The sequence below is a fragment of the Anomaloglossus baeobatrachus genome, chromosome 10 (genome assembly GCF_048569485.1).
Source record: "Anomaloglossus baeobatrachus isolate aAnoBae1 chromosome 10, aAnoBae1.hap1, whole genome shotgun sequence".
Lineage (NCBI taxonomy): Eukaryota > Metazoa > Chordata > Amphibia > Anura > Aromobatidae > Anomaloglossus > Anomaloglossus baeobatrachus.
This window is the reverse complement of record NC_134362.1, coordinates 16,474,594-16,499,642: the sequence shown is the minus strand read 5'-3', so window position 1 is coordinate 16,499,642 and position 25,049 is coordinate 16,474,594. Positions and strand designations below refer to the sequence as shown.

The 25,049-nt window shown below is 47.1% G+C and overlaps 1 protein-coding gene across 1 annotated transcript in view; it reads left to right on the top strand.

Moving 5' to 3' along the window:
- SHANK2 (SH3 and multiple ankyrin repeat domains 2) overlaps positions 1–25,049 on the top strand; it is a 724,216-nt gene that overhangs the window by 464,666 nt on the left and 234,501 nt on the right. Inside the window, exons 17-18 of the mRNA XM_075326528.1 lie at positions 4,768–4,850; positions 9,841–9,965. Coding sequence (XP_075182643.1) covers positions 4,768–4,850; positions 9,841–9,965 — 208 coding nt within the window. The remainder of the gene's footprint in view (positions 1–4,767; positions 4,851–9,840; positions 9,966–25,049) is intronic.

The following is a 25,049-nucleotide window of genomic DNA, read 5'->3' as shown; positions in this document are numbered from 1 at the left end:
TGGGATTTTATGTGATATCAGCACTAAGTAGGAAGTATTTGTTAAGAAAATGATACAAGGTTTTCTAAATATTTTAAAAATATAAATCTGAAAATTGTCACGTACATTTATATTTAGCCTTCTTTGGTCTGATACCCTTTAAATAAAATCTTCTGTGACCAATTGCCTCCAGAAGTCACCTAATTAGTAAATTGAGTTCACCTTGAGTAATTTCTTCTCAGTAGAACTACAGCTGTTCTGTCAAGGCCTCAGAGGTTTGTGTGAGAACATTAGAGACCAAACAGCATCATGGAAAGCAAGGAACACACCAGACAGGTCAGGGATAACGTTGTGGCGAAGAGTAAAGCAGGGTTAGGTTATAAAATAATAGCCCAAGCTCTGAACATCTCACAGACCACTGATCAATCCATCATCCAAAAATGGAAGGAGTACGGCACAACTGCAAACCTACTAAGACCTGGCCAACCGCAGGAACTGACATCCCAAGAAGGAGAGCAGTAATGAGAGAAGCAGCCGAGAGGCCTCTGGTCACCCTTAAGTAGCTGCAGAAATCATCGCTCAGGGGGAGAATCTGTCCACAGGACGACTATCAGTTGTAGATTACACAAATCTGCCCTTTTATGGAGGAGTGGCAAAAAGCAGAGATTTGTGAAAGTAACACATAAGAAAACCATGTAGGAGGACACAGTGATCAGTGGAGGATGGTCCTGTGATCAGATGAGACCAAAGTAAAAATTTTTGGGCTAAATGCAAAACGCTATGTTTGGTGGAAAACTAACACTGCACAACACCCTGAAAATATGATCCCCACCGTCACACATGGTGGAGGCCGCATCCTGATGTGGGGAGGCTTTTCTTCAACAGGGAACGAAGAAAGAAAAATTCAGCTCACCCGTATATGTATCCGCTCAGTGCAGATGGGATGCAGGATGTCCACCGGACAGGCAGGTCCGTAGAGGCAATAGCAAGGAGTAAGGACGGGGCTCAGCACCAATTCCAGGATAGAAAAAATATAAATCCAACGAAAAATATATAAAAGTGTAGAAACTTTATTCAACGATTAAAAATCCAAGAAAAACATCATCGATTCCATGAGGACATCATGGCTTGACGCGTTTCGGACAGTTGGAATGTATATAAGTCCTTAATCATAAGCATCTTGCTTATGATTAAGGACTTATCTACATTCCAACTGTCCAAAACGAGAATCTGTGGCAAGACGGGAAAATCACTGGTCACAGATGTCTCCATCCAATCTCACTGAGCGAGAGAAGAAGGAAAAATATCACCTCTAAATATGCAAAGCTGGAGACACCCCAAAAGACAGAGAAAGAGACAAAGGTGGTCCTACAAAGTACTGACTTTGGGGGATGAATACTAATGCAAGACAGAGAAAGGTGGTCCTAGAAAGTACTTAGTCCAGGGGATGAATACAAACGCAAGATAGAGATAGGTGGTCCTACAAAGTACTGACTCTGGGGGATGAATACTAATGCAAGACAGAGAAAGGTGGTCCTACAAAGTACTGACTCCAGGGGATGAATACAAACGCAAGATAGAGAAAGGTGGTCCTACAAAGTACTGACTCCGGGGGATGAATACAAATGCAAGACAGAGAAAGTTGGTCCTACAAAATACTTACTCCGGGGGATGAATACAAAGGCAAGATAGAGAAAGGTGGTCCTACAAAGTACTGACTCCGGGGGATGAATAGAAACGCAAGATAGAGAAAAGTGGTCCTACACAGTACTGACTCCAGGGGAGGAATACAAACGCAAGACCGAGAAAGGTGGTCCTACAAAGTACTGACTCCGGGGGATGAATACTAATGCAAGACCGAGAAAGGTGGTCCTACAAAGTACTGACTCCGGGGGATGAATATTAATGCAAGACAGAGAAAGGTGGTCCTATAAAGTACTGATTATTGGGGATGAATACAAATGCATGTCACAATTTTCAGATTTATATCTTTAAATCTTAAATCTCTAGAAAACCAGGTATCATTTCATTTACACTTTACAGATACTTGCTACTTAGTGTTATTATCACAGGAAATCTAAAAAAGACAAAAAAAACAAAACAAAAAAAAACAGCTAAATTTAAGTGTGTGGGTTTAATGTGAAAAAATTCACAGGGTATGAATATTTTTGCTAGACACTGTATGTAGTATTTTGGCTTAGTACAGCATTCATCTGTATTATCTGTTTGTGTTTCCAGTGTTATGTGATCCTTTGTAGCTTTCCCATATAGCGCGGGCAGTATGGAGCCTGGGGCTGTGCATTGCTTGTGGCCCGTAGTGTTATTCCAGGGAGTGCCGGGGCTCATCTGTATTATCTGTTTATGTTTCCAGTCTTATGTGATCTTTTGTAGCTTTCCATATAGTGCGGGCAGTATGGAGCCTGGGGCTGTGCATTGCTTGTGGCCCATAGTGTTATTCCAGGGAGTGCCGGGGCTCATCTGTATTATCTGTTTTTATTTTTGGTCTTATGTGATCTTTTGTAGCTTTCGCATATAGTGCGGGCAGTATGGAGCCTGGGGCTGTGCATTGCTTGTGGCCCGTAGTGTTATTCCAGGGAGTGCCGGGCCTCATCTGTATCATCTGTGTTTATTTCCAGTCTTATGTGATCTTTTGTAGCTTTCCATATAGTGCGGGCAGTATGGAGCCTGGGGCTGTGCATTGCTTGTGGCCTGTAGTGTTATTCCAGGGAGTGCCGGGCCTCATCTGTATTATCTGTTTGTGTTTCCAGTGTTATGTGATCCTTTGTAGCTTTCCTATATAGTGCGGGCAGTATGGAGCCTGGGGTTGTGGATGCTTGTGGCCCGTAGTGTTATTCCAGGGAGTGCCGGGCCTCATCTGTATTATCTGTTTGTGTTTCCAGTCTTATGTGATCCTTTGTAGCTTTCCTATATAGTGCGGGCAGTATGGAGCCTGGGGCTGTGCATTGCTTGTGGCCCATAGTGTTATTCCAGGGAGTGCCGGGGCTCATCTGTATTATGTGTTTATATTTCCGGTGTTCTGTGATCCTTTGTAGCTTTCCTATATAGTATGGGCAGTATGGAGCCTGGGGTTGTGGATGCTTGTGGCCCGTAGTGTTATTCCAGGGAGTGCCGGGCCTCATCTGTATTATCTGTTTATATTTCCAGTGTTATGTGATCCTTTGTAGCTTTCCTATATAGTGCGGGCAGTATGGAGCCTGGGGTTGTGGATGCTTGTGGCCCGTAGTGTTATTCCAGGGAGTGCCGGGCCTCATCTGTATTATCTGTTTATATTTCCAGTGTTATGTGATCCTTTGTAGCTTTCCTATATAGTGCGGGCAGTATGGAGCCTGGGGTTGTGCATTGCTTGTGGCCCATAGTGTTATTCCAGGGAGTGCCGGGCCTCATCTGTATTATCTGTTTATATTTCCAGTGTTATGTGATCCTTTGTAGCTTTCCTATATAGTGCGGGCAGTATGGAGCCTGGGGCTGTGCATTGCTTGTGGCCCGTAGTGGTATTCCAGGTAGTGCCGGGGCTCATCTGTATTCATGTGCTCGTGCAGCTTCATCCTCTCACCGGTCCCTCTTTGCCCCGGTGACGTCGCCCGTCCCTGATTCAGTACCAAGCAGGATGCCCGGTGCAGCTCCTGTGCCCGTCACCACCTCTAGCAGCTCAGATGTCTCCCATCACCTCCTTAAATGAGCAGGGTCATATGAGGTAAAGGGGGAGGCAATCTGCATCAGCACCGCACCTGGGGCAGACGTCCGCACAGCAGGGCATGCCTCCGTACAGCTGAGCCTTGGTCTTTGCATTTCTTGCAGTAATGCTTTAAGACTTTCTGCAATTTGTAGTGATGGGGATAATCTGTGCTCCTGGAGGGGTCACTGTCTATCCGAGGTAGCAGACGAGCATCCTTGCGACAGACGTACATCCCTGAGCATGCGAGTGCTGCTGTGTCTCAGGGGTTAATTCTAGTGCTGTCACAATGTAGCTAGCTTTGATGAATAGCGGTCGGGATTATTTTTGTTATAATGCCCCCTCCTCTTGCTCCTCCGGGGGGTAGAGCTGTTACCCGGCCATACTACTGAGATGATGCAGTTTTCCTGACACCGGGGAAATTTGCACCTGATGACGCGGGGCTCCACGTTGCTCGCATTCCTCGCAGTCACATGATCATGTGGGATCCTTACAGCATGCAACATTTAATAAGACTAGAAATGGGGTTGTGATGCACGGCTCTCTCCTGTGACTTCATACATGTGCCTTTCTCTGGCTCCGGCAACAAGCAGAACCCAAAAAAGAAACCCATCTGTCTTCATGATGCCACCTGATTTTTGGCTTGGTGATATTGGATTTTGGAAGAGGACCCCGGTGGATCCATAATCCGAGGAGTTTATGAAGGGATTGTTCTTTGGTTGTTGTGCACACAGCTGACATGATCACTCGCTCCCCCAGCCATTGGTACATAGGAAGAATCAGTATGCCGGGCTCCTGCCGCTGTCTGCTGCAAGCTCTCCTCCCCTCGCAGCTCCTGCATTCTGCCATGTAGTGCTGCTCCTACCGAGTTGTGGTTTTTTTTTTTTTTTTCTTTTTTAATTTCTTTTTTTTTTTTTAATGTTTTTGCATACTCTTTCCTTGCTATTTTTGATGCCACGCTTGGCACCTGCAATGCCATCTGATTAATTGGGTTTGACAATGATGATGATGAACATGCATTCTCGAAGAGCAACTGCAGCCGTGATGATGAGAGGCTGTAATAATGGTCGTTATGCTCGAAATTCTCCCCACAGTGACTGCATTATCGAAGAGAAGACCGTGGTCCTCCAGAAAAAGGATAATGAAGGCTTCGGATTCGTACTCAGAGGGGCAAAAGGTAAGAGGCGTCCATGCCAGTGTCAGGTAACGTCTCTGTGGGGGGGTTTTTTCTTCATGCCTGAAATTTCACGAGATTTCTTCCTGGTGCTCCCAGTTGCTAGACAACACGGTTCTCCCCCTGCGTCTCCGCTCGGCACCATCGTACCTCATTGCTCACATACATGGCCATCCTTTATGGTCACCCTCCACCTTCATACAGTGCCCGATAGACATGCAAAACTTTTGCAAGCCTCAATTAACCATCCAGCATCTGCTCCTGCTTCAGAGAGGAGGGGGGTGCAGCAAGTGTTTGCATGCAAAGGGTTAACGCAGGCAGCAGACGCGTCCCGTTTGACATACAAATATACAAATAATGCGTGCCCTGGTATTTCCACCTTGTCGCCCAGATAGCCGCCATACAAAGGGTAGAAAGCGTCTTCCCCCGCGCCCACACCTTCCGCAGTGGACTGTAATAAGTTGCATGAGTTCCCTCCCCTTCTACATTTTGGAAAGCCCTGAGCTCATTTCATCCCCATTCATCACCTTTATAGGGTAAAGCCTTTATTTCCCCGTGTGCATTAGCATATTGCGTCTATTTAAAGGCTCGCCTTCCATTATAGTATCCCCGTAGCGCTGCTGCCTGCCGTCATACTCCGGGTCCTCCCCCAGCCTGACAACACTTTGGGATTAGTGATTATAGATGCCGCACGCCCGGCACATCACAATATGCAAATACGCCTGGCATCTTACAGTCGTCGGAGGGGAGGAGGGGTGGAAATCTGGCGCCGCCAAAAAAAGTTGTGGAGTTTCGGGGTTTTTTTTAATATCTTTTGCAGTTGATGATAATTGAGTTGACAGGTGGACACGTCCCTGCTGTGGCTTTTTGGGTCGGCGGTACTTTAATTATGCAAAGTAATGCTAACTAGCAGAAATGAGGCACAGCGCCGGCGGGAATGTGCACAGGTGTTGCAGTGCGCAGGGTGGGTGGTCCTCTGATCTGTTGGGTGTCTTTAGAGCCCCATTCTCTATTTAGATGGGCTAAGAAATATCCCCCGACATCACTAAGGAACAATACAGACCACTTTCAGATTTCATCTACATATCACTACCTTGTACCCATCCGTGAAATAGCTGCATTCTGATGCATTAATGCTTTTCTACCTATTGCATCATCCCCTACATGAAATAATGCACAGAGCTGCACAATATATATATATGTATATATGTGTGTGTGTATATATATGGATGCGCCCATTGCAAAAATAAAAAAATAAATTGCATATATATATTTCAGTATGTGTGTGTGTGTGTGTGTGTGTGTATATATATATATATATATATATATATATACATACACTGTACATACACACACACATTATATTATATATATATATATATATATGTATATATAGATATATATATATGTATATAAAATAATATATAGTGTGTGTGTGTGTGTGTATGTATGTATGTATGTATGTGTGTGTATATATAATATATATATATATATATATATATATATATATATACATATATATATTGCAATTTTTTTTGTTATTTTTGCAATGGGCGCATCCAGACTGTCTACTCTCCACCATGTACCATGTACGGAGCTATCCAATGTCTGTCTGGTTATTCAGCATCATGTCTTAAAAGTAGTATTTACCTTAAAAACACTAAACACTATTATAAAAATAAAAATGGAAAAACATAACATAAACCCCCCAAGACCTGGCCTGTATCAAACATGATGTACAACGACTCTGACCAAAGGTGCACACTGGGATGTGCAGAGAAAATAGTCATGGAAAAGCAGAAGGATTTTTTTTTACTTCTCTTAAAGGGAATCTGTCACCAGGTTTTTGCTCCCTCATCTGAGAGCAGCTTAATGTAGGGGCAGAGATCCTGATTCCAGCGATGTGTCAATTACTGGGCTACTTAGTGGCGTTTTACTAAAATCTCTGGTTAATTAGCAGGAGATTATCATTACAGGACTACTTAGTGTGCTGCAGGTAGTCCAGCATATTCTTGAGCTCTGTATAACTGCTAGATCTGCAGCAGAGAAAACACTGATTTTATCAAAATGACAGCAAACAACTCAGTAAGTGACACATCGCTGGAATCAGGGCCTCTGTCTCTACATTATGCTGCTCTCAAATGGGGGAGCAAAAACCTGGTGACAGATTCCCTTTAAGTCAGGGATCCAGTCATTTTTTATATATATTCTTGCACATAATGACGTTACACCCCGTTATTCTGCAGGGTGGTGTCATTGTGGCATATAAGCTTCATTTGTTTATAAAAATGGGGAACACTTACACCATTTAAATTTCTGCTGCAGATTTTCTCTAACGTTTGCTGAGATTTAATAAAATTGTATCGACAATTCACAGAGGATCCGCGGCAGATTCACCCCGTGCACGTTCTTGAAAGCTTTTGTGCTGTCCCCCCACAACGCCAGTGTGATCATTGTAACATTTTGCGGATCCCTCACTAGTTGATACATTGTAGCATTTTGTGGATCCCTCACTAGTTGATACATTGTAACATTTTGTGGATCCCTCACTAGTTGATACATTGTAGCATTTTGTGGATCCCTCACTAGTTGATACATTGTAACATTTTGTGGATCCCTCACTAGTTGATACATTGTAACATTTTGCGGATCCCTCACTAGTTGATACATTGTAACATTTTGCGGATCCCTCACTAGTTGATACATTGTAACATTTTGCGGATCCCTCACTAGTTGATACATTGTAACATTTTGCGGATCCCTCGCTAGTTGATACATTGTAGCATTTTGCGGATCGCTCACTAGTTGATACATTGTAACATTTTGTGGATCCCTCAGTAGTTGATACATTGTAACATTTTGCGGATCGATCACTAGTTGATACATTGTAACATTTTGCCGATCCCTCACTAGTTGATACATTGTAACATTTTGCGGATCCCTCAGTAGTTGATACATTGTAACATTTTGCGGATCCCTCACTAGTTGATACATTGTAACATTTTGCGGATCCCTCACTAGTTGATACATTGTAACATTTTGCGGATCCCTCACTAGTTGATACATTGTAGCATTTTGCGGATCGCTCACTAGTTGATACATTGTAACATTTTGCGGATCCCTCAGTAGTTGATACATTGTAACATTTTGCGGATCCCTCAGTAGTTGATACATTGTAACATTTTGGGAATCGCTCACTAGTTGATACATTGTAACATTTTGGGAATCCCTCACTAGTTGATACATTGTAGCATTTTGCGGATCGCTCACTAGTTGATACATTGTAACATTTTGCGGATCCCTCAGTAGTTGATACATTGTAACATTTTGCGGATCCCTCAGTAGTTGATACATTGTAACATTTTGGGAATCGCTCACTAGTTGATACATTGTAGCATTTTGCGGATCCCTCACTAGTTGATACATTGTAACATTTTGCGGATCCCTCAGTAGTTGATACATTGTAACATTTTGCGGATCCCTCAGTAGTTGATACATTGTAACATTTTGGGAATCCCTCACTAGTTGATACATTGTAACATTTTGCGGATCCCTCACTAGTTGATACATTGTAACATTTTGCGGATCCCTCACTAGTTGATACATTGTAGCATTTTGCGGATCCCTCAGTAGTTGATACATTGTAACATTTTGCGGATCCCTCACTAGTTGATACATTGTAGCATTTTGCGGATCCCTCAGTAGTTGATACATTGTAACATTTTGCGGATCCCTCAGTAGTTGATACATTGTAACATTTTGTGAATCCCTCACTAGTTGATACATTGTAACATTTTGCGGATCCCTCACTAGTTGATACATTGTAACATTTTGCGGATCCCTCACTAGTTGATACATTGTAACATTTTGCGGATCCCTCACTAGTTGATACATTGTAACATTTTGGGGATCCCTCACTAGTTGATACATTGTAACATTTTGCGGATCCCTCACTAGTTGATACATTGTAACATTTTGCGGATCCCTCACTAGTTGATACATTGTAGCATTTTGCGGATCCCTCACTAGTTGATACATTGTAACATTTTGCGGATCCCTCACTAGTTGATACATTGTAACATTTTGCGGATCCCTCACTAGTTGATACATTGTAACATTTTGCGGATCCCTCACTAGTTGATACATTGTAGCATTTTGCGGATCGCTCACTAGTTGATACATTGTAACATTTTGCGGATCCCTCACTAGTTGATACATTGTAACATTTTGCGGATCCCTCAGTAGTTGATACATTGTAACATTTTGCGGATCCCTCACTAGTTGATACATTGTAGCATTTTGCGGATCGCTCACTAGTTGATACATTGTAACATTTTGCGGATCCCTCACTAGTTGATACATTGTAACATTTTGCGGATCCCTCACTAGTTGATACATTGTAACATTTTGCGGATCCCTCACTAGTTGATACATTGTAACATTTTGCGGATCCCTCACTAGTTGATACATTGTAACATTTTGCGGATCCCTCACTAGTTGATACATTGTAACATTTTGCGGATCCCTCACTAGTTGATACATTGTAACATTTTGCGGATCGCTCACTAGTTGATACATTGTAACATTTTGCGGATCCCTCACTAGTTGATACATTGTAACATTTTGCGGATCCCTCACTAGTTGATACATTGTAGCATTTTGCGGATCGCTCACTAGTTGATACATTGTAACATTTTGCGGATCCCTCACTAGTTGATACATTGTAACATTTTGCGGATCCCTCACTAGTTGATACATTGTAGCATTTTGCGGATCGCTCACTAGTTGATACATTGTAACATTTTGGGAATCCCTCACTAGTTGATACATTGTAACATTTTGCGGATCCCTCAGTAGTTGATACATTGTAACATTTTGCGGATCCCTCAGTAGTTGATACATTGTAGCATTTTGCGGATCCCTCACTAGTTGATACATTCTGGATTTTTGGTTCTTGATGTGCAGTTTACTGTCCTGTATATTTCCCCTGCAGCGGATACTCCTATTGAGGAATTTAACCCTACCCCTGCCTTCCCCGCGCTGCAGTACCTGGAATCTGTGGATGAGGATGGAGTGGCTTGGCAAGCCGGCCTGAGGACCGGGGACTTCCTGATCGAGGTAGGTCGCGGTTTTCATACTCGGCCCTGGCGGTGACGCTATATATTGTCCTGCTCGGTGGGGTCACTGGGCCCGATTCTCTATATCGGTGTGTTTGCTGATCATTTTATATTTGTTGATGACTTTTGCGGTCTCTTTATGTTTCCTGCAGGACATTTGATTATTTGATGAGCTTTTGCATTAGTGTTTGTGGTTTTGGGAATTCTGGTGTAGCCACGGATGATCTATGAAGGCATTATTGAGAGTATGCGTATGTACTGAGCCAAAGTGGATTTATGGACGTCGTGGTTTATTGAGGACATTCAATGTGTTACATATGCTTGTGCTTTTCCGGTCATTACACTGTGATACTGCTGCATTAGGGCCGGCAGGTGCTGAGTGACGTAGGCAGAAGACTGTTGTGTGAGTAGAAAAAAACCTGTGGCCATGTCACTACTGCAGGCTCCTCTAAAATACTCTGTGCTGCTGGTAAACCGTGCTCAATGCCTCACTGTGTATATCTGTCATGCTACAGGGAAGTACCAAGTGAATGTCGGAAAAACCCTGTGTCTGGGAAAGGGGGAGATGGTGACCCCTGACCAAACCTGCTGCTGGTCCTTGGGGTCCCTCACCATCCTACATAGGCTCTGCACCTCTGTGCTGAGCCGGATACCTGACCCTAGATATCCCTAGTGCTGGACCCTAAATAGGAAATGGATTAGATGAGCTCATCGTCAACCTCATCAAACACTATAAACGACACAAGGGGGACACACGGGGGGGAAAAGTATGAACTACTTATTATTAGATGACTGAGGTATGAGTTCAGCAAAGTATTCAGCAATGATACCACAGAGGAGTACAAGCCACCTGCTTGCACCCAAGGCTTGAAGGAACTGAAAATATCACCAGCACCAGTCCAAACGAAGGAAGGGAGTATTTAATTACCAAGAAACTACAGATAACAGCAGCTGGGTGGAAGTCGAGCTCCTGCTGGGTCCTAAAGGGCGAGAGATGAATCCAGCAGGAAAGCTACCTATACCAATGAATTCTGACAGCAGGAACAATGGAAAGTCAGGGAACATTCTGCGCAGCCAAACACCGTGACCTTCTATGGCCAGAAACCGCATGACTGTCTGTCACCCGTGACTGCATTGATCAAATGCAGCCCCATCCTTTGTAGTGAATCAGCAGACAGGTCTCTGAGGTCACTGTTTCCGGCTGGTCAGCCACTACTTTTATACTTCGGTTGTTGCCTGTGACTTCTCAATTATCACTATTCCATTCCTAATTTTTATGAAACTGCACCAAACAATACAACCCCGCTAACAGTAGCATAACTAAAGAAAGTTAACAGGTCACTGCCTCCTGCATAGTCAGTACACCCTTCACCTTGAAGACCCTGCATTTTTCCAGCTGTAGTCTCACTGCCATAACCATAAGTGGACAGGTCACTGCCTCCTGCAGAGTCAGTGCAGTCGTATCCTGCGATACAATATTATTGTGCAGTTGGGAAGCAATGCAACGTTTACTGTCCTTGCACGATGGGACAACCGTTATCACATGCAGCTCTATCCTCAAAGGTATAATCCTGAGTACACCGGTCACTGCCTCCTACAAGATCACCTCACTCCTCCTCTGCTGCTGTCATCTCTCCCATTATCTAATAGACCTGTAAATTAGATAGAAATATATACTAGCTCATATATATAACCCCCCTCTCCCAGCCGACCAGTGCCTTACCCACTACAGTCAATTTGTGATTTCGGTGACTTGGACGATGGTTTTTGTCTCTTTTCTGTGTTTTCCAAGTAACTTCATTTGACTAATTTATTAAATAATTAATGACCGGTTTCTCCATGATGCGCTCACGGGCTGTTTCCATTAATTAGATGAATTGCTCGCTTTATTGAGTGAAGTGTAAGCGGCCTGCGTTACGGTGTTTTGGATATTTTGTCACTTTCTGCAAGGAAATTTACAAGCTTGCTATTCGATTTTTGTGGCTTTCAGTCTTATACGGTCATTTTCCTCACAGCCAGGACTGTGTTTTCTGCCAACTTGTCAGGAAAGGAGCAGAGAGTAGTAAAGCTGAGAAGACTCCATCTGCAAGGAACGTAAGGCTGAAGTCACATCACCCGGACTAATGGCCTCATATATGCCTAGGAGGCTGTTAGTTTGGGTAGGAGACCCATGGCTGGGTGGAACTCGACGTCCGAGCATGCACCTTTATCATAAGGATGTGTGAATTCAGCCTAAAGAGGGGTAATAGTGTCCGCTGCCAGAGGGGGAAGGAGACTGATTTAGCCTAGAGCTTACCTCCATTAATAAAGATTGGCAGAAACAATATATGTAAAAAAAATTTTTTTTCTAGAAATAGGTTTCGGTATGGAGATAATGACTTTAATGATTTAAGAGAGTAACCTATTCATGGTATGTGTCAGTTCAAGGACCCCATAAGGCTACAATCCCTGATGTCAGTTATTGGCATGGTTACAGATGACCAATAACTCCTCCACCCAAGAAATTAGGAAGGTAAAAGCGGAACGTGTGAAGCCTCCAATGTGTGAACTTACCGTTGGGTAATAAAGCTGCTACGCCGCTCCCAGTTCTCCGGTTGCTTTGAAATTAATGTTGTAATATTAATTGCGGGGAATCTGTAATTCCCAGCCGAGAAAACCACGTGAGCAGACCCGTGGCGTTAGAGATTTTGTAGCCTTTTAGTGGAACTGGATATGTGGGCGTGCTGCCCTCATTCGGCCTCGGGTATGTGAGGCAGGGGGTGTTACGGGATTAAATCGCCTTAAAGCACCACGCCAGCCATTTTTTTTATTTCAGTACTGGAGTGGTGCTTTAAATATAAGACCGCCATCTTATACTTACCTACCGCCTTCATCTTTTTCCAGTGCCGCTTCCGTTGGTCTCTGGCAATTTGTGATCTGTTGTCTGCTCCAGTGCTTTATGGGGTGCATCGGAGGTCACAACTCAATACAAGTCTATGAGAGCCTTGATCTGGCTCTCACAGAGATGTATTGAGAGCTTGTAACGTATCTTATGACTTCTGGCCAGTCAGAAGTTTTTGGCACAAGATGGTGTTGTGGGACCTGAGTGACGCTAACAAAGATGAAGCCACCGGAGGGTAAATATAACATCAGGGTCAGATGACTTAGGCCACTTTCACATTGCGCTTTTACCAACGTTCACTGGTCCCGTCGGGGCATCCGCCCAATCCCCGCAAACTGTTTTTCGGACGCATGCGCCAACGGGGCCATTACTATAATGGAGCAGATGGAGTCAGTGTGTGCTCTGTCGTCTGTCTTGCACCATTTTCGGGGGGTATATACACTTTCTGTAGGTGGACACCCAGACGTAGTCGATTACGTTCGGGTGTCCGCTTGTAGAAAATATATATGCCCGAAAATTTTGCAAGACAGAGCACACACTGACTCCATCTGCTCCATTATAGTCAATGGCCCCGTCGGCGCATGCGTCTGAAACATGTTTTGAGGTGGATGGGGGTGGGGGGTCTGACAGATGCCCCAATGAGGCCAGTGAATGTAGGTAAAAACGCAATGTGAAAACGGCCTTAGATTTAAAGCACAACTCCAGCTCTGAAAAATAAAACGCTGTACTGGTGCTTTAAAGACTGAAGGATGATTCTGGTCATTTGCATGTAGTGTAATTAAAATTACGTAGGCCCAGATTTCTGGATCCAGCCTTCACTCATTGCAGTCGGTTCCAAGTCATCATGAGTCATAATTCTTTAAAGAGAACGCATCGCTAGTTTTGGGTTCACCAACTGCCTCATGTATTTATGCCCATGTCAAAACCAGCTGCATTGGCGTTGAATTGTAAAAGAATCTATACAATAACCAAGAAGATGAATCCAACAGCTATTGCCATATGTACATCATGCAGATGAGGCTGAGGACAGTACACCTTGCTTCACGGGGCAGCGGGGGCATGTACAATGTGCAGATGAGGCTGAGGACAGTACACCTTGCTTTACAGGGCAGCGGGTGCATGTACATTGTGTAGATGAGGCTGAGGACAGTACACCTTGCTTTACAGGGCAGCGGGGGCATGTACATCATGCAGATGAGGCTGAGGACAGTACACCTTGCTTTACAGGACAGCGGGGGCATGTACATTGTGCAGATGAGGCTGAGGACAGTACACCTTGCTTCACGGGGCAGCGGGGGCATGTACATTGTGCAGATGAGGCTGAGGACAGTACACCTTGTTTCACGGGGCAGCGGGTGCATGTACATTGTGTAGATGAGGCTGAGGACAGTACACCTTGCTTCACGGGGCAGCGGGGACATGTACATTGTGCAGATGAGGCTGAGGACAGTACACCTTGCTTTACAGGACAGCGGGGGCATGTACATCATGCAGATGAGGCTGAGGACAGTACACCTTGCTTCACGGGGCAGCGGGGGCATGTACATTGTGTAGATGAGGCTGAGGACAGTACACCTTGCTTTACAGGGCAGCGGGGGCATGTACATTGTGCAGATGAGGCTGAGGACAGTACACCTTGCTTCACGGGGCAGCAGGTGCATGTACATTATACAGATGAGGCTGAGGACAGTACACCTTGCTTCACGGGGCAGCGGGTGCATGTACATTGTGCAGATGAGGCTGAGGACAGTACACCTTGCTTCACGGGGCAGCGGGGGCATGTACATTATACAGATGAGGCTGAGGACAGTACACCTTGCTTCACGGGGCAGCGGGTGCATGTACATTGTGCAGATGAGCTAAGGACAGTACACCTTGCTTTACAGGGCAGCGGGGGCTTGTACATTGTGCAGATGAGGCTGAGGACAGTACACCTTGCTTTACAGGGCAGCGGATACATGTACATTGTGTAGATAAGGCTGAGGACAGTACACCTTGCTTTACAGGGCAGCGGGGGCATGTACATTGTGTAGATGAGGCTGAGGACAGTACACCTTGCTTTACAGGGCAGCGGGTGCATGTACATTGTGCAGATGAGGCTGAGGACAGTACACCTTGCTTTACAGGGCAGCGGGTGCATGTACATTGTGCAGATGAGGCTGAGGACAGTACACCTTGCTTTACAGGGCAGTGGGTGCATGTACATTGTGTAGATGAGGCTGAGGACAGTACACCTTGCTTTACAGGACAGCGGGGGCATGTACATTATACAGATGAGGCTGAGGACAGTACACCTTGCTTTACAGGGCAGTGGATACATGTACATTATACAGATGAGGCTGAGGACAGTACACCTTGCTTTACAGGGCAGCGGATACATATACATTATACAGATGAGGCTGAGGACAGTACACCTTGCTTTACAGGGCAGCGGGGGCATGTACATTATACAGATGAGGCTGAGGACAGTACACCTTGCTTTACAGGGCAGCGGATGCATGTACATTATGCAGATGAGGCTGAGGACAGTACACCTTGCTTTACAGGGCAGCGGGAGCATGTACATTGTGCAGATGAGGCTGAGGACAGTACACCTTGCTTTACAGGGCAGCGGGGGCATGTACATTATACAGATGAAGCTGAGGACAGTACACCTTGCTTTACAGGGCATCGGGGGCATGTACATTATGCAGATGAGGCTGAGGACAGTACACCTTGCTTTATAGGGCAGCGGGAGCATGTACATTGTGCAGATGAGGCTGAGGACAGTACACCTTGCTTTACAGGGCAGCGGGGGCATGTACATTATACAGATGAAGCTGAGGACAGTACACCTTGCTTTACAGGGCAGCGGGGGCATGTACATTGTGCAGATGAGGCTGAGGACAGTAAACCTTGCTTTACAGGGCAGCAGATGCATGTACATTATACAGATGAAGCTGAGGACAGTACACCTTGCTTTACAGGGCAGCGGATGCATGTACATTGTGCAGATGAGGCTGAGGACAGTACACCTTGCTTTACAGGACAGCGGGTGCATGTACATTGTGCAGATGAGCTAAGGACAGTACACCTTGCTTTACAGGGCAGCGGATGCATGTACATTGTGCAGATGAGGCTGAGGACAGTACACCTTGCTTTACAGGGCAGCGGGGGCATGTACATTGTGCAGATGAGGCTGAGGACAGCACACCTTTCTTTACAGGGCAGCGGGGGCATGTACATTGTGTAGATGAGGCTGAGGACAGTACACCTTGCTTTACAGGGCAGCGGGGGCATGTACATTGTGCAGATGAGGCTGAGGACAGTACACCTTGCTTACAGGGCAGCGGGGGCATGTACATTATACAGATGAGGCTGAGGACAGTACACCTTGCTTTACAGGGCAGCGGATACATGTACATTATACAGATGAGGCTGAGGACAGTACACCTTGCTTTACAGGGCAGCGGGGGCATGTACATTATACAGATGAGGCTGAGGACAGTACACCTTGCTTTACAGGGCAGCGGGGGCATGTACATTGTGTGATGAGGCTGAGGACAGTACACATTGCTTTACAGGGCAGCGGGGGCATGTACATTATACAGATGAAGCTGAGGACAGTACACCTTGCTTTACAGGGCAGCGGGGGCATGTACATTGTGCAGATGAGGCTGAGGACAGTACACCTTGCTTTACAGGACAGCGGGTGCATGTACATTGTGCAGATGAGGCTGAGGACAGTACACCTTGCTTACAGGGCAGCGGGGGCATTTACATTGTGCAGATGAGGCTGAGGACAGTACACCTTGCTTTACAGGGCAGCGGGGGCATGTACATTGTGCAGATGAGGCTGAGGACAGTACACCTTGCTTTACAGGGCAGCAGATGCATGTACATTATACAGATGAAGCTGAGGACAGTACACCTTGCTTTACAGGGCAGCGGATGCATGTACATTGTGCAGATGAGGCTGAGGACAGTACACCTTGCTTTACAGGGCAGCGGGGGCATGTACATTATACAGATGAAGCTGAGGACAGTACACCTTGCTTTACAGGGCAGCGGGTGCATGTACATTATACAGATGAGGCTGAGGACAGTACACCTTGCTTTACAGGGCAGCGGGGGCATGTACATTATACAGATGAAGCTGAGGACAGTACACCTTGCTTTACAGGGCAGCGGATACATGTACATTGTGCAGATGAGGCTGAGGACAGTACACCTTGCTTTACAGGGCAGCGGATACATGTACATTGTGTAGATGAGGCTGAGGACAGTACACCTTGCTTTACAGGGCAGCAGATGCATGTACATTATACAGATGAAGCTGAGGACAGTACACCTTGCTTTACAGGGCAGCGGGGGCATGTACATTGTGCAGATGAGGCTGAGGACAGTAAACCTTGCTTTACAGGGCAGCAGATGCATGTACATTATACAGATGAAGCTGAGGACAGTACACCTTGCTTTACAGGGCAGCAGATGCATGTACATTGTGCAGATGAGGCTGAGGACAGTACACCTTGCTTTACAGGACAGCGGGTGCATGTACATTGTGCAGATGAGCTAAGGACAGTACACCTTGCTTTACAGGGCAGCGGATGCATGTACATTCTGCAGATGAGGCTGAGGACAGTACACCTTGCTTTACAGGGCAGCGGATGCATGTACATTCTGCAGATGAGGCTGAGGACAGTGCACCTTGCTTTACAGGGCAGCGGATACATGTACATTGTGTAGATACGGCTGAGGACAGTACACCTTGCTTTACAGGGCAGCGGGGGCATGTACATTGTGCAGATGAGGCTGAGGACAGTACACCTTTCTTTACAGGGCAGCGGGGGCATTTACTTTGTGTAGATAAGGCTGAGGACAGTACACCTTGCTTTACAGGGCAGCGGGGGCATGTACATTGTGCAGATGAGGCTGAGGACAGTACACCTTGCTTTACAGGGTAGCGGGTGCATGTACATTGTGCAGATGAGCTAAGGACAGTACACCTTTCTTTACAGGGCAGCGGGGGCATGTACTTTGTGTAGATGAGGCTGAGGACAGTGCACCTTGCTTTACAGGACAGCGGGTGCATGTACATTGTGCAGATGAGCTAAGGACAGTACACCTTGCTTTACAGGGCAGCGGGTGCATGTACATTGTGTAGATGAGGCTGAGGACAGTGCACCTTGCTTTACAGGACAGCGGGTGCATGTACATTGTGCAGATGAGCTAAGGACAGTACACCTTGCTTTACAGGACAGCGGGTGCATGTACATTGTGCAGATGAGGCTAAGGACAGTACACCTTGCTTTACAGGGCAGCGGATGCATGTACATTCTGCAGATGAGGCTGAGGACAGTACACCTTGCTTTACAGGGCAGCGGGGGCATGTACATTGTGTAGATACGGCTGAGGACAGTACACCTTGCTTTACAGGGCAGCGGGGGCATGTACATTGTGCAGATGAGGCTGAGGACAGTACACCTTTCTTTACAGGGCAGCGGGGGCATGTACTTTGTGTAGATGAGGCTGAGGACAGTGCACCTTGCTTTACAGGGCAGCGGGGGCATGTACATTATGCAGATGAGGCTGAGGACAGTACACCTTGCTTTACAGGGCAGCGGGGGCATGTACATTGTGCAGATGAGGCTGAGGACAGTACACCTTGCTTTACAGGGCAGCGGGGGCATGTACATCATGCAGATGAGGCTGAGGACAGTACACCTTGCTTTACAGGGCAGCGGGGGCATGTACATTGTGCAGATGAGGCTGAGGACAGTACACCTTTCTTTACAGGGCAGCGGGGGCATGTACTTTGTGTAGATGAGGCTGAGGACAGTGCACCTTGCTTTACAGGGCAGCGGGTGCATGTACATTGTGCAGATGAGGCTGAGAACAGTACACCTTGCTTTACAGGGCAGCGGGGGCATGTACATTGTGCAGATGAGGCTGAGGACAGTACACCTTGCTTTACAGGGCAGCGGGTGCATGTACATTGTGCAGATGAGGCTGAGGACAGTACACCTTGCTTTACAGGGTAGCGGGTGCATGTACATTGTGCAGATGAGGCTGAGGACAGTACACCATGCTTTACAGGGCAGCGGATACATGTACATTGTCTAGATACGGCTGAGGACAGTACACCTTTCTTTACAGGGCAGCGGGGGCATGTACTTTGTGTAGATGAGGCTAAGGACAGTGCACCTTGCTTTACAGGGCAGCGGGTGCATGTACATTGTGCAGATACGGCTGAGGACAGTGCACCTTGCTATACAGGGCAGCGGATACATGTACATTGTGCAGCTGAGGCTGAGGACAGTACACCTTGCTTTACAGGGCAGCAGGGGCATGTATTTTGTGTAGATGAGGCTGAGGACAGTGCACCTTGCTTTACAGGGCAGTAGATACATGTACATTGTGCAGATACGGCTGAGGACAGTGCACCTTGCTATACAGGGCAGCGGATACATGTACATTGAGTAGATGAGGCTGAGGACAGTACACCTTGCTTTACAGGGCAGCGGATACATGTACATTGTGCAGATGAGGCTGAGGACAGTACACCTTGCTTTACAGGGCAGCGGGGGCATGTACATTGTGTAGATGAGGCTGAGGACAGTACACCTTGCTTTTCAGGGTAGCGGGTGCATGTACATTGTGCAGATACGGCTGAGGACAGTACACCTTGCTTTACAGGGCAGCGGGTGCATGTACATTATACAGATGCGGCTGAGGACAGTACACCTTGCTTTACAGGGCAGCGGGGGCATGTACATTATACAGATGAGGCTGAGGACAGTACACCTTGCTTTACAGGGCAGCGGGGGCATGTACATTATACAGATGAGGCTGAGGACAGTACACCTTGCTTTTCAGGGCAGCGGGGGCATGTACATTGTGTAGATGAGGCTGAGGACAGTGCACCTTGCTATACAGGGCAGCGGATACATGTACATTGTGCAGATGAGGCTGAGGACAGTACACCTTGCTTTATAGGGCAGCGGGGGCATGTACATTGTGTAGATGAGGCTGAGGACAGTGCACCTTGCTTTAAAGGGTAGCGGGTGCATGTACATTGTGCAGATACGGCTGAGGACAGTACACCTTGCTTTACAGGGCAGCGGGGGCATGTATTTTGTGTAGATGAGGCTGAGGACAGTGCACCTTGCTTTACAGGGCAGCGGATACATGTACATTGTGCAGATGAGGCTGAGGACAGTACACCTTGCTTTACAGGGCAGCGGGGGCATGTACATTGTGCAGATGAGGCTGAGGACAGTACACCTTGCTATACAGGGCAGCGGATACATGTACATTGTGCAGATGAGGCTGAGGACAGTACACCTTGCTTTACAGGGCAGCGGGGGCATGTACATTGTGTAGATGAGGCTGAGGACAGTGCACCTTGCTTTACAGGGCAGCGGGGGCATGTACATTATACAGATGAGGCTGAGGACAGTACACCTTGCTTTACAGGGCAGCGGGGGCATGTACATTGTATAGATACGGCTGAGGACAGTACACCTTGCTTTACAGGGCAGCGGGGGCATGTACATTGTGTAGATGAGGCTGAGGACAGTACACCTTGCTTTACAGGGCAGCGGGGGCATGTACATTATACAGATGAGGCTGAGGACAGTACACCTTGCTTTACAGGGCAGCGGGGGCATGTACATTGTGCAGATGAGGCTGAGGACAGTACACCTTGCTTTACAGGGCAGCGGGGGCATGTACATTGTGTAGATGAGGCTGAGGACAGTGCACCTTGCTATTCAGGGCAGCGGATACATGTACATTGTGCAGATGAGGCTGAGGGCAGTACACCTTGCTTTACAGGGCAGCGGGGGCATGTACATTGTGTAGATGAGGCTGAGGACAGTGCACCTTGCTTTAAAGGGTAGCGGGTGCATGTACATTGTGCAGATACGGCTGAGGACAGTACACCTTGTTTTACAGGGCAGCGGGGGCATGTACATTGTGTAGATGAGGCTGAGGACAGTGCACCTTGCTTTACAGGGTAGCGGGTGCATGTACATTGTGCACATACGGCTGAGGACAGTACACCTTGCTTTACAGGGCAGCAGATGCATGTACATTATACAGATGAGGCTGAGGACAGTACACCTTGCTTTACAGGGCAGCGGATGCATGTACATTATACAGATGAGGCTGAGGACAGTACACCTTGCTTTACAGGGCAGCGGATGCATGTACATTATACAGATGAGGCTGAGGAAGTACACCTTGCTTTACAGGGCAGCGGATGCATGTACATTATACAGATGAGGCTGAGGACAGTACACCTTGCTTTACAGGGCAGCGGATGCATGTACATTATACAGATGAGGCTGAGGACAGTACACCTTGCTTTACAGGGCAGCGGATGCATGTACATTATACAGATGAGGCTGAGGACAGTACACCTTGCTTTACAGGGCAGCGGGGGCATGTACATTATACAGATGAGGCTGAGGACAGTACACCTTGCTTTACAGGGCCGCGGGGGCATGTACATTATACAGATGAGGCTGAGGACAGTACATCTTGCTATACAGGGCAGCGGGGGCATGTACATTGTGTAGATACGGCTGAGGACAGTACACCTTGCTTTACAGGGCAGCGGGGGCATGTACATTGTGTAGATATGGCTGAGGACAGTACACCTTGCTTTACAGGGCAGCGGGGGCATGTACATTGTGCAGATGAGGCTGAGGACAGTACACCTTGCTTTACAGGGCAGCGGGGGCATGTACATTGTGTAGATGAGGCTGAGGACAGTACATCTTGCTTTACAGGGCAGCGGGGGCATGTACATTATACAGATGAGGCTGAGGACAGTACACCTTGCTTTACAGGGCAGCGGGGGCATGTACATTATACAGATGAGGCTGAGGACAGTACACCTTGCTTTACAGGGCAGCGGGGGCATGTACATTGTGTAGATGAGGCTGAGGACAGTACACCTTGCTTTACAGGGCAGCGGGGGCATGTACATTATACAGATGAGGCTGAGGACAGTACACCTTGCTTTACAGGGCAGCGGGGGCATGTACATTGTGCAGATGAGGCTGAGGACAGTACACCTTGCTTTACAGGGCAGCGGGGGCATGTACATTGTGTAGATGAGGCTGAGGACAGTGCACCTTGCTATTCAGGGCAGCGGATACATGTACATTGTGCAGATGAGGCTGAGGACAGTACACCTTGCTTTACAGGGCAGCGGGGGCATGTACATTGTGTAGATGAGGCTGAGGACAGTGCACCTTGCTTTAAAGGGTAGCGGGTGCATGTACATTGTGCAGATACGGCTGAGGACAGTACACCTTGTTTTACAGGGCAGCGGGGGCATGTACATTGTGTAGATGAGGCTGAGGACAGTGCACCTTGCTTTACAGGGTAGCGGGTGCATGTACATTGTGCACATACGGCTGAGGACAGTACACCTTGCTTTACAGGGCAGCAGATGCATGTACATTATACAGATGAGGCTGAGGACAGTACACCTTGCTTTACAGGGCAGCGGATGCATGTACATTATACAGATGAGGCTGAGGACAGTACACCTTGCTTTACAGGGCAGCGGATGCATGTACATTATACAGATGAGGCTGAGGAAGTACACCTTGCTTTACAGGGCAGCGGATGCATGTACATTATACAGATGAGGCTGAGGACAGTACACCTTGCTTTACAGGGCAGCGGATGCATGTACATTATACAGATGAGGCTGAGGACAGTACACCTTGCTTTACAGGGCAGCGGATGCATGTACATTATACAGATGAGGCTGAGGACAGTACACCTTGCTTTACAGGGCAGCGGGGGCATGTACATTATACAGATGAGGCTGAGGACAGTACACCTTGCTTTACAGGGCCGCGGGGGCATGTACATTATACAGATGAGGCTGAGGACAGTACATCTTGCTATACAGGGCAGCGGGGGCATGTACATTGTGTAGATACGGCTGAGGACAGTACACCTTGCTTTACAGGGCAGCGGGGGCATGTACATTGTGTAGATACGGCTGAGGACAGTACACCTTGCTTTACAGGGCAGCGGGGGCATGTACATTGTGCAGATGAGGCTGAGGACAGTACACCTTGCTTTACAGGGCAGCGGGGGCATGTACATTGTGTAGATGAGGCTGAGGACAGTACATCTTGCTTTACAGGGCAGCGGGGGCATGTACATTATACAGATGAGGCTGAGGACAGTACACCTTGCTTTACAGGGCAGCGGGGGCATGTACATTGTGTAGATGAGGCTGAGGACAGTACACCTTGCTTTACAGGGCAGCGGGGGCATGTACATTGTGTAGATGAGGCTGAGGACAGTACACCTTGCTTCACAGGGCAGCGGGGGCATGTACATTATACAGATGAGGCTGAGGACAGTACACCTTGCTTTACAGGGCAGCGGGGGCATGTACATTGTGCAGATGAGGCTGAGGACAGTACACCTTGCTTTACAGGGCAGCAGATGCATGTACATTATACAGATGAGGCTGAGGACAGTACACCTTGCTTTACAGGGCAGCAGATGCATGTACATTATACAGATGAGGCTGAGGACAGTGCACCTTGCTTTACAGGGCAGCGGGGGCATGTACATTATACAGATGAGGCTGAGGACAGTACACCTTGCTTTACAGGGCAGCGGGGGCATGTACATTATACAGATGAGGCTGAGGACAGTACACCTTGCTTTACAGGGCAGCGGGGGCATGTACATTGTGTAGATGAGGCTGAGGACAGTACACCTTGCTTTACAGGGCAGCGGGGGCATGTACATTGTGTAGATGAGGCTGAGGACAGTACACCTTGCTTTACAGGGCAGCGGGGGCATGTACATTGTGTAGATGAGGCTGAGGACAGTGCACCTTGCTTTACAGGGCAGCGGGGGCATGTACATTATACAGATGAGGCTGAGGACAGTACACCTTGCTTTACAGGGCAGCGGGGGCATGTACATTATACAGATACGGCTGAGGACAGTACACCTTGCTTTACAGGGCAGCGGGGGCATGTACATTGTGCAGATGAGGCTGAGGACAGTACACCTTGCTTTACAGGGCAGCGGGGGCATGTACATTGTGCAGATGAGGCTGAGGACAGTACACCTTGCTTCACAGGGCAGCGGGGGCATGTACATTATACAGATGAGGCTGAGGACAGTACACCTTGCTTTACAGGGCAGCGGGTGCATGTACATTATACAGATGAGGCTGAGGACAGTACACCTTGCTTTACAGGGCAGCGGGGGCATGTACATTGTGTAGATACGGCTGAGGACAGTACACCTTGCTTTACAGGGCAGCGGATACATGTACATTGTGTAGATGAGGCTGAGGACAGTACACCTTGGTCCATAGGGCAGCGGATACATGTCCATTGAGTCCACAAGCTTTGTGCCTCCTCTGACTTTTTCTCTTGATATAATCTAATAGTTCAGTAATCAGACTATAATCTTATTGCTGCCGTAAAGCGCGACCTGCACAGATTAATGCAGCATTTAAGTGCGCAAATGAAATGCGAACAAAGGGTTACAGCGAGATGCTACCGCAGGTTCATTCCACCAACATCTAATTAGCGAATGATTTAATGGCTAATGGGAAAATGGGCAGACGAGAGAGGGCCATGTGGTCCTGCATTACCCGGTTCTCTGATACAATTAACCCATTCAAGCGTTCCAATATGGCTGCCCTCCTGGTGGAGAAGAGCACTGCTTAGGTTTCCATGGAGACAGGAGCAGTCATTGCGCGGACCCTGAATTTAGCTCTCAGATGCTTAGATAAGAAAATAGTTGATATGCGGCACAGCAAATAAGAGGAAGGGAAAGAGGCGGCATTTTGGGATCTGCTCGGATGCACCTGCGGCTGTTCGCTGGTTAATCTGCGTTCTCTCCGGCACCGTGTGCTGTGGAGTATGTGAAGCCTATTCCTTCACGTCTGTATAGTACATGAGATGCGTCATAGATGTTACAGTCATATTTCTCTTCCCCGGATTTTCTAGTCCTTTTATTCAGGTCTTATGTGCAGCCTTCGTCATCTGCTCCTCCATATATTCATCACTATATATCCAGGACAATACAAAGGCTTTCCATGTGCAACACTATGTCCTGTGACTATCAAACTACAAATCCCAGCATGCTTCACAGGTGACACATGAGACCATTGCTCTATGGGCATTGAGCATTGAGTTTTGCAAAGTCCTCAAATCA